The sequence below is a fragment of the Choloepus didactylus genome, chromosome X (assembly GCF_015220235.1).
Source record: "Choloepus didactylus isolate mChoDid1 chromosome X, mChoDid1.pri, whole genome shotgun sequence".
Taxonomy (NCBI): Eukaryota; Metazoa; Chordata; class Mammalia; order Pilosa; family Megalonychidae; genus Choloepus; species Choloepus didactylus.
In genome coordinates this window covers 65757667-65771705 of record NC_051334.1, presented here as the reverse complement: position 1 = coordinate 65771705, position 14039 = coordinate 65757667, and the positions used below count along the sequence as shown (strand labels likewise).

At 41.8% G+C, this 14039-nt stretch overlaps 1 protein-coding gene across 3 annotated transcripts in view; it reads left to right on the top strand.

Moving 5' to 3' along the window:
- ARHGEF9 (Cdc42 guanine nucleotide exchange factor 9) overlaps window positions 1-14039 on the top strand; it is a 350651-nt gene that overhangs the window by 163047 nt on the left and 173565 nt on the right. Inside the window, exon 1 of one of the 3 annotated variants that reach the window (XM_037821290.1) lies at window positions 3389-3498. The exons of 1 other annotated variant lie outside the window; for it this stretch is intronic. In XM_037821290.1, coding sequence (XP_037677218.1) covers window positions 3469-3498 — 30 coding nt within the window. In that variant the 5' untranslated portion in view covers window positions 3389-3468. Of the gene's footprint in view, window positions 1-3388; window positions 3499-14039 lie in introns of those variants that run through there. One more of the 3 variants, XM_037821283.1, reaches the window with a different exon arrangement.

Genomic DNA, 14039 nt, shown 5'->3' with positions numbered 1-14039 from the left:
TAAAAATATTCAAGGAGATGAAGTAATATACAGAGAAACAACTAAGGGATATGAGGAAAACAATGAATGAGTAATGTGGAAATCTTAGTAAAGAGAGAGATTTTAAAAAGGAAACAAACAGAACTACTGGAGTCGAGGACCACAATAACTGAAATGAAAAATACCCAGGTGGGTTTCAGCAGCACATTGGAAATGGCCGAAGAAAGAGTCTGTGAACTCAAAGACAGGACACTTGAAGTGAGTCAGTATGAGGAGCAGAAAGAAAACAGATTTGTAAAAATTGAAAATAGTCTAAGACACCTCTGGGACACTATCAAGCATACTGATATTTGCATTATAAAAGTCCCAGAAGGAGAAGAAATAGAGAAAGAGGCAGAAGGAATATTCAAAAAAAATGACAGAGAACTTCCCAAACTTAGTAAAAGATGTGAATAGGAACATCCAAGAATCTCAGAGAACACCAAACAGGATAAACATGAAGAAAAATATACCCCACCGTATAGTGATCACACTATCAAATGCAAAGGACAAGGAGAGAATTCTGAAAGCTACAAGAGAAGAGCAATGTGTATAAGTGAGTCCCAATTTGATTGAGTGCCGATTTCTCATCAGAAAGAAAAGAATGTCAAGGGATAGAACTAGGGTCAAAGCCAAAAATACTTGTGAAGTTGCTTATTCAAATCTTGACTTTTAATGAAGCTTTATTTTTTGCTGTTCTTATTTAAATATCTGCAAATAAATTTTAATATTAGAGAATAGCTATTTTAAGTAATAAAAAAGAAATCATGGAGGCAAGAAGTTAGTGGGCTGAAATACTTAAAGTGCTGAAAGAAAACAACTGCCAACCAAGAATTTTATATCTGGCAATACTTGCCTTCAAAAATGAGGGGGAGATTAAGACATTCACAGAAAAATGAGAGCTGAGGGAATTCATCACCACTAGACCTGCTCTACAAGCAGTGTTAAAGGGAGTTCTTTAGACTGAAAAATAAAGGACACTAGAAAGTTGTTCAAAGTGGCATAAAGAAATAAAGAGCTGCAGTAAAGATAACTTTTGGGTAATTATAAATTCCAGTATTATTGTAGTGCACTTTTTGAATGTAACGCCACTTCTTAACTTCCTACAGATGTTAAAATGCAAATGCATAAAAAGTAATGTTAAATCTATGGTTTTAGACATACAATGTACAAAGATATCAGTATTAATAAGTTAAAAAATGTGTTGGGCACAGGGGTATAGGAAAAGTATATTTGTATGCTATTGAAGTCAAGTTATCAAACCAAATGTAATTGTCATATTTTTATGTTAAACTTTAACCCCATGGTAACCACAAGGAAAATAGATGAAAAATATATCCTGATAGAAAAGATAAGGCACTCAATATGTTACAACACAAAAAATCAAATAAATATAAATAAATATTTTGTGACTTTTGCTTTGGGATGATGAAAATAGTCTGGAAATAAATGATACTGAAAGTTACATAGTCTTGTCAATGTACTCAATGTCAACAAATTGTCTGCTTAAAATGCTTAAAGTGATTTTCATGTTATGTATATTTTACCACCATTAAAAATAGACTAATTTTTTAAGAAAAGAAGAAAGACTTCAAATCAGAGACCTAACCTCAAAACTCGAAGAACTAGAAAAAGAAGAGCAAACTAAACCCAAAGTGAGCAGAAAGAAGGAAAGAACAAAGATTAGAGTGGCATTAAATGAAATAAAAACAAAAAAACAATAATGAGAATCAACAAAACCAAAAGTTTGCTCTTTGAAAAGATCAATAAAATTGATAAACCATAAGAGATGGTGTACCTAGTGTCATATCTTAAAGAGTCATGACAATTTCAATGGGCTGGTTTGCTGGCAAGGTACATACAGGAGTCTCAATGTGAGTGAAGGCCCAGAGGTGGGAAAGTGTTAATGTTGTGGAGTCACTCATGCCTGGACTGTCAGACTGGGGAGGAAGTTCAAGGTCTCTCAGGCCAATTCCATTTGATTTAAAAATCCCTCTCCAAGGGCCAATCAGTTTCTATTTTGACACATTCTATGATTGGGTGCTGATCAGGCACCACTTAGAGTTCTGGCCATCTCTGTCTGGTCTAAACAATGACTTAGATGAAGTGTGGGGGTTGTACTAGGAAATAGAGAACAATAGGTCATGTGTGTAGTGTGCCAGTGATGTCTTCATGCTGCTTACCTTTAGGTACTTCTTTCTGATATCATATTTTAATTCCTTCTTGCTGCAATTGCAACCTCTGTTTTTGCAATTCCATTCATTCCCAGCCTGACCTGCAGGTCAGGAGCTTTGGATTCTTGTCTGGTTTGGCTGTTCTATCATGGGCAAATGTCTTTCAATCTCTGGGCTTCAGTGTTCATGTCTGTTTTAGAGGGCTAATTAAGACTTCTTGTCATGCCTACCTTTCAGCGTTATTTTGAGGAGCATATGAAATAACAATGAGTGTGAATGTCACCAACAAAGTCAACACTCAGCAGATGGAAAGGTGCCAACCTGGGTTGCATTGCCTAGAGTTAAGGCTATCATGAAGAGGTGGGCAGTTTCTCCGTTTGCCTGTTTTGCTGATGTACATTTGACTCATGCTTAGCAAAATAAGCAAACGGAAAATTCATCCTTCAGTAAGCTACCTTTGATATTCCTGAGGGTGTGAGGCAGATACATGGAGTGCCCACGCATACATGAACAGAAAGAAGCTTGGAAAACTGAAGAGGGATAAGTTGAGGCTCCATCTTTTTGTGTGACCTTAGACAGGTCCTTTACCTCTTTTATTTGTCTTTCTGTAAAATGTACATATTAATGCCTGCCTCCACATGGTTGTTCTGAGAAGTGAAAGCTATAATGTGGATGAAAGAGCTGAGAGTAAACACAGGAGGGCTAACTAGGAGAGAAGATCCCAGGGAAGCATGCGAAGGGAGGGCTGGCAGGAGCAGGCAGAGATGTGCTGACATGTCTCTTCTGGGGCAGGAGCTTATTATTCCAGAGGTTGGTCCAGCACCTCTGTCAACTTTGGAGAGGACTTTTCGCTGACTCGACACCATTGGGGAGCCCCACAATAAACAGCATCCAACTCCAGCGCGGCAGGACCCGGGCTGCGGTGGCAGCTGCCTTCTCACGGGCTGAGGTTATTCACCCCCATTCTCTCCCTGCACCTCTCTTCCAGTTCTGAAGCCTTGGCGGGGGACAAAGGCAGCCCTTTGGGACCCCACTCCTGCGCTTTTCCTGGCCAAGCCCCTGAAGCAGTTGAAGGAGAGGCTGAGCCTGCTAGCTGGCATGAAACAGCCTGACTGAAGGCAAGGTTCAGGGCGGAGGGGATTGGGCTGCAGGGCTGTGGAGGAGGGGAGGCGGAGGGGGCGCTGGGCTCTTCCTCACTCCCGCCCAGCCCGACCAGCCAGCCCGCGACAATCGCGCCAGCCATCGGGCCTCAGAGAAGCTGGACTTTACCGGCACCATGCAGTGGATAAGGGGCGGATCGGGAATGGTGAGTGCACGGCCCCCAGCTTCCCCTGCTTGAGCCGCAGTCCTCCAACCCCATCCTCACCCTCTCTATAAGCGGCCACGCAGTGAGCCCCCTTGCTTCTGCCCACCGCCCTCGCCGCCATCCTTGAGACACCAGCGAGCTTGCTGTGGCCATTTTAGGAGCCCCGGCTGGCCCGCCTGCCAAGGAAAGCCTCACATTCTCTTCCACATCCCTGCCCACATCGGAAATTGGGATGGGATGGGGGTGGGGGTGGGGGTGAGACAAGGCGCCCAGGGGATCACCTATGAGGCCAGAGAGACAAGGGGGCTAGTAGAGGGGCTGTTTGGGTACAGTGAGGCTCGCATTAAGGTGAGCCAGCTGGAACGGGGGTGGGGGGCGTCATATAGCCTGGGATTGTAGAGAGGCCGCATTGGAGAGTTGCATGCCCGCTCCCCCCCCCCCCCCCACTAGGCTGCTTGTGCCTTCTGCCCCTGGACAGCCTCAGAGCATGAGGGCCAGAGACTCACTCTCAAGGAAAGCCACCTGGGGGAGCCCTGCAGCCCTTCCTTGCCTGGGCTGGGGTCACCCTGTGTGTGCACTTGGAGCTTTGTCAAGAGGAGACAGCTGCAGAAACCCTCATCCGCAAATGGGTCTGGGCCACATTCAGTTAGAAGAGTCCCCCAACCCCCCAAGGAGTATGTGCTTGAGTGTGTATGTGTTTAGTGTCAGCCTCCAACAGTTAATTTTATGCCATGGTGCTTTCTTCTCCACCTGCAGACCTTGGAATGACTTCTTTCTGCAGAAGGGAAGCGGTGGCTGTTTCCTGATGCCTCTCTGACTTACCCAGGGGTGGCTCAATCCTGGTCAAGGGTTCTGGGAGTGGGAGGCTACCATGTCTTTGTCCACAGCTGGGAGGCAGAGGCAAAAGGGTCTTGGAGGGCAGTTGGATTGGGTCAGGAGGCACTAATAGCAATGCCAGCCCACACTTCTGCACTGCCGTCCACAAACTGCAGCTGAAGGAATGTAGCCCAAAGCGATTGGGCAAAAACTGAGATTTAACTGTGTTTTGCTCCCTTCTGGAAGGAAAGTGGGAATCTGGCATGAGTTAGGACTCTATTCAGAGGAGCTGTCCTCTTCCCTTCCTCAGGGTTTCATTAGACTTCTGTGTCAGTGGGTCTTGAAAGTATTCAGTTTACATTTCTATATGCCAGGGCTTCAAGATACCTTCCTTCCCAGACCTCCCTCTTTCCCTGTGGTCACATCAAAGTTATTTCAAAGGTTCGTAGAACCAGAAAATGTTGAAACAGGAAAAGGCCTGAGAGTCCTTGTCGTCCAACTAGGAAAGCGAGACCCAGAAATTCAGGGAGTGTTGCCCAGGGCCAAACAGTGCCTTGAAAGCAAAACTGAGTCTGGCACCTGAGTATCTCGACTCTCTGACACTGTCCCTCCCCACTACTTCAAAGCACCATCATTTCAAATGGTGCTGAGAGAGGCAGAAAGGAACAAAGAATCATGATCTTGAGAATGGATTTCATTCAGGATGAACTAATGTCATGAACTTTCCCTGGGAAAAGAAATGCCAGTCCTGGCATTTCTCACAGCTGGGTCTATGTGGGATCTCCTTCCTCTTTCAAATATATTATAATTTAGGGACCCAGAGCTGCCCATTGACAACAATTTAAATTAATGGAGAAATCTGAAGTTTTGCCAATTGTGTGTGTGAAGAGAAGAGAGTTGCAGATACCTTGAGGAGACTACGTAATTAAAGATTTATGGGGAAATCTCATTATAATGTTTTTAAGGGACCAAGATGGTAAATATTATATGATGATATTATTATTTAGCCACTTGCCAGAATTCAAGAGATAGTAGTATTAAACTCTATTCTAAACTGGAAGGCAGAAAAACTGGTTTCTAGTCTTGGCCCTGTCACTAACTGTTTGATTGAATTGCTTTGGGCCAAAATTTTCTCGCCTGTTGAATGGGGCTATTAAAGATTGCCAAAATTCCTTCCAGGTCTAAGATTGTCATTCCTAGAAATAAAAGTTGGATAAATTTTAACCAGTGGCTCATTATGGCAAAACAAGGAGCGCATCTCTAATCACCATTTTATAATGTGGCTAGTCGAAAGGTCTATGCTACCCATTCTTCCATTTGCAAGGCATGTAAAGTATGGATTGAGTTTTTAATAACAGTGAGACTTCTTTTTAGAAATTTGACTATGACAACTGATTTCAAGTGTCATATGTAAATCAAGGTCCTTGAACAGAAAACATCATTCAGGATTTTACAGAAAGAAATCTGTCTAGGTAGATAAAGGGTATTAAACTGCAAGTTCACTTCAGGTGGGAAAGTGTTCAGTGTATTTATTCATAGCTTCTGCCTGCCATGTCAATTTTTACTGGGTTAGGCAGTGTGCCTAGAGTAGAAAGTTCGCTGGTCTCATGGTCACAACCCTGAGGTTGAGGGCCTGGCTTTTATACTTGTCACCTGTGAATGCTTGCCAATCCCCAAACCTCTTTCATCCTCAATATTCTCATCTGTAAAAAGGAGATAGCATATCTTATCTCATGGGTGCTATTGAGGCCCTTAATTCATATAACAAAAATGTATGTAGAATATCTACTATGAGTTGGCACTGAACTAGGCACTAGGGAGTCAGCAGTGAACAAAAACAAAATCCTCACCCCCATGGAGCTTACATTCTGGGGTTTTGGAGGGGGTCCCTAAACAATTACACAAATGAATATGCCATATGCCAGGTGGTGCTAAGCATTAAGAAGGAAAATGAAACCTGGTAAGAAAACTGAGAGGGACAGGAGACAGATAGATACATTAGATAGGATAGATTGGTCAGAACCTCTCTGATTAAAGGAAATTCAAACAGAGATGTGAAGGAAAGGAACAACCTCCATGTAGATTTTTGGGAGAACAGAACTCTAGGCATAAGGAACAGCCAGAAAGAGTACAACTAGTTTGTTTCAGGAACAGCAAGGAGGCATGAGCCCTGGGGTAAAGAATAATAGAGTGGAAGAATGGTAAAAGATGAAATCGGAGAGGAAACAGAGGGCTAATTTTATAGGGCATTTAATTTGAGTCAGATGAGGAGCCATTGGAAGGTTTTGCACAGATAAGGACCATGATATGATTTAAATGTTAACAGAATATATTTTAGTGGGGCAAGTACAGGAGCTGTGAGGAGGCTCTTATAAAGCCCAAGTAAAAGAGGTCATGGTGGCTTAGACTGGGGTAATAATGGTGGAGATGATATGTATGAAAGGGCTGTACCCAGATAAGGGAGTGTTGTTTGTAGATGTTCTGTGTCATTCTCCTTTCTCCTTTCTGTTCACCCATCTGAGCCTCAGATGGATGAGAGCTAGAATTAACAGAGTGGGTGTATGCAGGCAATGACATTTCATATCAAAGTCAATGACTGAACGATCTGCTTTGGGTTCCTGGCCTCTGGTGGGGCTAATTGGGGGTTGATTCTATGTGGATTCCAATAAACCAGTTGTTTGCTTTCTTGGTTCTGGAAAAGAAGATGAAGTATATTATTAGTAATTTGGAGATGCAGTATACACAGTACGTGTGACACCTGGAATTAATGATTTTTAATATTTTCTCCTCTATGTGACAGAATTACTTTCAATAATAATCAGTACTGGTTGTGATTTTCTTGATTTGTTCTTTAATTTTAAAACAATTAATGAAAAATAAAAATAAATTTCAATTTTAAAATTTATTTCAATTTTAAAAATAGTAACATTTCATATATGAACTAAATTGTGCACTCACTGAACAAAGATATTACCTCTTGCCATTTGTACTGTTTGGCTGTTTTAAATTTGAAGCCAAATAAAAACATCCGTTGGTCACACAGAATGACCAAATTGAAGTCACTCTTATTGTTTCTTCATCTTTACAATCACTGTTCTATCATTGTTTACTTTGAACCTACTATTTAAATGCTGGAACATATAGTGCCAGAGGCATTCAGACATGAAATGCACCCAAAGCTACCTTGAATGATTCTGAACCTTTATAAACTTACTCTTGAAATGAACTGAGCTGAATCTGAGTCTGTGAACTGTTTAGCTAGTTTTTTAAATCAACCTCCATATATAATACAATGTTAATTAAAGGATAAGTAATGAAAGGTCCTAATTTGAAGCTTCACATATATTTTTAAACTCAATAATGACCACAACAACAGTTGTTTAGAACTTTGATCAACAAAAGATTTTTTCAGGGAGGAATATTTTATGACTGACATTGTTTACAATTGCTGGTGCATGGTGATAAAAAACGCTTTGACTTTGTCTTTTTAAAAAATTCTTTATAGATAGTGTACTCCCTTACTGCCTGCACTAAGGGTCATCTGGTCCCACTGTCCACCCTTGGTATGCCACTGCTTTGGAGAAGAGTATGGAATCTTGGACTGTTTCTTCTTAGTGCTACATTCCGTGTGACCTTTGTAAAGGCCACAACATTTGATTTGATGTCTATGTCTACATAGGCAAAATGGGATGGCCAGTTTAACAATTGATTATATTCTGCTGTGAATAACAGAGACTGATCTACACATCCTTAAAACATGCATGGTTTTATTTTCTCACATTAGAATCAGGAGGTAGGTATTCCTGAGCTGGCCTGGCAGCTCCAGGAAGTATTCAGGGACTTCTCTGCTCCACTATCCCTAGCATTTGGCCTCCATTCTTGAGGTTGCTTCATGTTCAAAGATGGCTGATAAAGCCCCAGAATATCTATTAACATCCATATTCTAGGAGGCAGGAAGAACAAAAGGAGAAAGGATTTGATCCCTCCATTTTAAGAAGTCTTCCCAAAAGTCCTATATAATACTTTTACTTATAACTCATTGGTCGTAACTGAGTCACATGGCGGCTCCCAGCTGCAAGAGAAGCTGGGAAATGTAGTCATTTAAACTGGGTGGTAACGTGCACAGCTAAAAACTGGAAGGATTCTGATACTAAGGGAGAAGGGAGAAATAGGTTGTTGAGAGACAACCTGCAGTCATTGTCAGTTAGTCCACCTGTATGTCTGCTAGTGTAGAAATACAGACACTAAGGGTTTGAACTCAACTTTTGACTGTGAGCCACAGACTGATATGGCCAACAGTAAAAATACTGTCATGGGTCCGATGAAGGATTTTTCAAGACTTGATGTGCCCCTAATCCTCCTATTTACTCCCAGTGACTGACACACTCTCCTTGTGAGTCCAAGTGGATGGTGGCATCCTTCACTGAGATAGGGAATGCAAAAGGAGGAATTGCATTTAAGGAGGGTGTGGAGATGAGGAGTGTGGTCTGGACTATGATGAGTTTGAAATGATAGGCAAGTCTTCCATTGTAGATATCCAATAAACAGTTGGTGATCTAGATAATGAACTTGGAGGAAGGGGGCAGATCGGGAGGAATTGATGGCAGATGAAGCTCTGATATTAGATGAACTACCAAGCATTTTAAAATTTGTTCAGCTTTGGGAAGTGAGGGGTAGGAACAGAACTTGAGCCTTCTCCCTTTTGAGGTGGTCTCCTAACCTAGAGCAGATCCAGTCTACTCTGTTAACTATTTTCTGGAATTTCCACGTCTGTAGTTTCAGACTTTATTATCCGCAATGCTCATGTTGTTTCAGGGCTGCCTTAGCCATAATGTCTGAATGCAATGACCTTGGGGATAATCTAGCCTAACTCCTTAGAGCAGAGGCCAGGAACTACAGCCTACAGGCCAAATCCAGCCCACTAGCTAAGAATGGTTTTTACATTTTTTAAATGATTGAAAAAATCAAAATAAGAATCATATTTGCCATGCAAATATATAACCTTATGTGAAAATTTAAATGAAATTCAAATTTCAGTGTCCATAAATAAGTTTTATTGGGGAAGAGTCATGCACATTTGGTTACATATTGTCAATGGCTGCTTTTGCAATACAATAGTGAGTTGAGTAGTTGTGACAGAGAACATATGGCTTGTAAAGCCTAAAATGTTTACTATCAGCAACTTCATAGAAAAGGTTTGTGGACCCTTGCCTTAGATCCCTAGGGTTGCCATGGCAGTGCCTCAGGCTGGGGGTGTGGGCAGGGTTAGGCAGGAATCTGGGAGTTCCACCTCTGGTTTATCCAGAGCACCTGGGTTTTTGCTTTATATGTTGGATGGTTGCTTAAGATTTTGGAAAAGGAGTTTTGCTCACCCTGAATTCCTCCCATTTCCAACTCCCCACCCCCAAAAATCTTTGAATACCACTCATTTTGTAGATTGTGAAAACCGAGGCTAAAAGAGAGAGGGTGCATGATCCAAGACCACACAGCAACTTAGGAACTGGGACAAGAATCCAGATCTCTTGGGTTCCAGTCAAGTGTGCCTTCTGCAGCCTTCATGAGGCAAATTTAACAGATAGCAAAAGAAGGGAAATTCACCTGTGTGCCCGTTATACTAAATATTTTCAATCCTCTGCATTAGTTCCTGCAAAATGGTTGTAATGTCTACCTTTATTCATTTGTTAGTTTGTAAGTTCATGCAACAAATATTCGGTGAGCAACTACCATGTGCCAGATACTCTTCCAGCCATTGGCGATGCAACAAGGGAAAAAAAACAGTAAAAATTTCCCTGCTGTCCCAGAGTTCACAGTCTGTTTTAGTTTGAAAACAGGGATAGAGAGTTTAAGCATCTTACTCAGGGTCAAATAAAGGGCACTATTATATTTCTAGTCCAGATCTGTTTGACTACAAAAACCTTACTCTTTCCACAACCCACCCACTCATCCATTTACCCACCCTCCTATGACTCATCTATACCCCATCCTCTTATGCAGCCCTCCATCCACCCACCAATCCACTCATGCATCCACCTACCTATCCATGACCCATCCACATACCCAATCATTTATGCATCCATTCATCCATCTATCCAACATACTTACTGACCACTTATAAAATGCTAGGTGCTGGCAGTGCATCAGGCAAAGTCAACTAGCTTTCATCCAAGGCATTGATGTCAGCAACATAGTGCAGTGATTATGAACACAGACTCTGGACCCAAATTCCTTATTCTGGCCACTTATTGTCTGTGTGGTCTTGGGCAGCCCACTTAACTCCTCATTGTCCTCATCTTTAAAGTCAGGAACTCAGTAGTACACACTCATTTCTTAGTGTTGTTGTGAGGATCAAATGAGCTAATGCATACAAAAAACTTTGAATGGTGCCTGGCACAGGATAAGAGCTATGCAAGTATTTGTTGTTATTATTTTCATGTTTTGTTCAGAGCCAGAGCCCATCCCAGTTGGCTCAGACACACAACTTCATTTGAATGTGATCACTGACAAATCATGTCACATTCCTTAGGGTCTTTTCTAGCTAATATGAGAAGAAATTCACATCAATACTTAATAAAAACTCAATATGTTCCCTCTCCCATGTAATAGATAATAGATCTGTGACAGAAATTAATTATTTATCTTGAATAAGTGCTACATACACATGGTACAAAATTCAAAGGCTTGGGAAGGAAATGTAATGAAATGTAAATCTCTCTCCTCCCCCTGGTTCTCAGACACTTAGTCCTTTTCCCCAGAGGCAGTCACTGTCATCAGTTTCCTAGGTGTTTTTGTAGAGATATTTTATGCATTTACAAGCATATACCTATGTACACACACACACATGCATACAAATATATGAATATACATACTTTTTCTTTTCTTCATGCAGATAGCATATTTTATAGCTCTGTAATTTGCTCTTTTCAATTAGAAATGTTTCTTGGAGATTATTCTATACCAGTACATGTAGAGGTGCCTTGCTTTATATGGCTGCATAGTATTCTATTGTGTCCCACATTGATGGCCAGTTAGGTTGTTTCCTGTCATGTGCCAATGCTGTAACGGATTTTAACAAGTCATTTTAAGAAATCAGATATTTATTAAGCAGCTAATATGTCCAAGGCACTCTACCAGGCTGAGATGTGGGAGAGTAAAAAACAAGATGTGGTTTATGCCTTCAAAGAGCTTATGATTGGGTAGGGGAGAAATAAAGCCAGCCCAAATGCTATAGAAAACACAAAGAAGGTGAGAGTTATTCCATGGTGGGAGAAGGAGTTCAGGGGATTAGGCAAGGCTTCCTAGAGGAGATGGTATTTAGACTGTATTTTTAAGCCTTTCAGATGGCAGGGTTGGCTTGGGGTATGCAAGGTAGGTGAGGTATGAGGATGTTCCAAGCAGAGGGGACAACATAAGACAAGGAATCAAGGCATGAAAGGTGTGGTATATTCTGGAAACAGTAAATGGTTGCTCTGATGTGGCTGGAACCACTAATTCTGGCAAGGTAGGTTGGGGCCCTATCAGAAAGGGCCTTGAATGATGCTAAGCTTAGAAGCTTTAGTGGGTAGATAGGGCAATGACATGATGAGACTAAGTGGTGGAATGGATTCCTTTGATGACACAGGCAGAGGAGATGGGGGAGGGAAGATCTTTTATTTGACAGCTGGAGGCAAATTACACAAATATTACAATAGGGATCGCAAATACTCTGATTCAAATGAGTGTATCTATTCTGGAAATTTCATGAAAAAATGTGTGATTGAGTCCTTTCTCTGCCAGAAGCTGTAGCTATGTGACCTTGCTCAAATTACATAACCTCTCTGAACTTCAGAATCCTTATCTATAAAATGAGGGTAATAGCCTCACTCATTTTCCCAGTCTGCTGTGAGAACCGTATGAGCAAATGGGTGAGAAAGGGCTTTGTAAACTGTGCTCTTCCGTACCCATGTGAGAAGCAATTGTTTTCCTGACAGGTCAGAGGGACACATACTTGGGCAGGCAGTTGTGACCTCTCCCACTGCCTTGAATTCAGACTCCAGAAGACCAGATCTAACTTTTTACTTCGCTAAGTGCTAAGAGAGCCTACAGGAATTCCATTCTCAAGGAACATAACCTTTTACCCTACTCTGAGGTTTCCTGGATCCTGTGCTTGAGGAGAGAATGAGAAACATCCCCAAACATCCCCATAACCTGGTGAGAGGAGCTTCTGCTTAGGAACCCATCGCTTTGAAATGTTTTCCTGTCATGCTGTTTTTGTTTTGCGTGTGTGTGTGTGTGTGTGTGTGTGTGTTTGTGAGAACAGTACTGCAAGTGATTAAGTATTAAATAATGGAATCCAGGCAGTGGGGGAGAGAAGTGTTCAGGCTTTAAGAGGTCCTATTGCCTGCCATAAGGAGACATCTTGTCAAGGGGCATGCCTGGCATACCAAGGAAGTGACATTTAAGCTGACTCAGCTGTGCTGGGATTTAGGAAAAGCTCTTGACACATTTGGATTACAAAAGAAAAATAAGGTAAGAGAGTGAGGATTGTGGGGAGTTGGAGAGGGCTGCAGGAATAGCATGTGCAAAGGTTGAATCAGCTTGGTATGCTTGAGGGATAGAAAGAAGGTCAGTGTGACTGGAGCACAGGGAGAGAGGGGGAGGGACGAGTTGTATGAGCAGATGGCTGAGAACTGAGCAGGGTCCAGATCACATAGGACCTTGTAGGCCCAGGGTAGGTGTGCATCGCTATACTCAGAGGCAGTATAGTTCATTGGTTAATAGCACAGGTTCTAGAACCAGACTGCATGGATTCAAATTCTGACTCTGCTACTTTTTAGATCTGTGACCTTGGGAATGTTACCTAGCCTTTTTATGCCTCAGTTATGCCCTCTGAAAAATGAGATTAATAATAGTATCACCCATAGTATTGTTGTGAGGATTAAATGAATTAACATGTTCACAGTGTGTTTGACAGTACTGGGGACATGGTAAGTGCTATTTATTCTAAGTACAATAGGAAGTGTTTGAAGGAGTGGAATGATGAGGTCTGCTTTGTGATCTGAGAAGTTAATTCTTGCAGCTATATAGACAATGGTTTGGAAGAGGGCAAAAGTGGAGATGGCAAGCCCAACTGCAAGTTCATTGCAGAAATGAGGTCAGTGAAGTTGGGGACAGAAGGGTGTATTTGACGTACATTTTGGAGATAGAATCAGTGGGACTTGCTGCAAGACTGGTTGAGAGAGGTAAGGAAGGAAATAAGAAGGATGACCCATGGATTTCTGGCTCTACCACTGACCAGCTGTGTGGTTTTGGGCAAGTGACCCAAACCCTCTAAGCTTCAGTTTCCTTATCTGTGAAACTGGAATAATAGTAGTACCTGGTCACTGGGTTGTTGTGAGAATGAAATGAGGTAATCTATATAAAGTATTTGGTGCAGTGTCTGTCACATAGCAAGGGCTCAATTATTTTAAGATAATAATAATCCCTCATATTTGTTTGGCATTTCATTATTTCTGAAGCATCTTCACAGGCATGAAGTCATGTAATCCTCACGATGACACTATTCCTACTTTAAAGTTGGGGAAATGAAGGCTGGGAGAGGTGAAGCATCTTGTCCACCCAGCCATCAAACAGAGCCAGGACAAGAAGCAGTCTTGTAACTCCATAGTAGCTCCTCATGTATCAGTCTCCCTATTTGCCAAGGTTGGATATTTGCCTGGCCTCCTTCATTACAGAGGTGAGGGGTACCT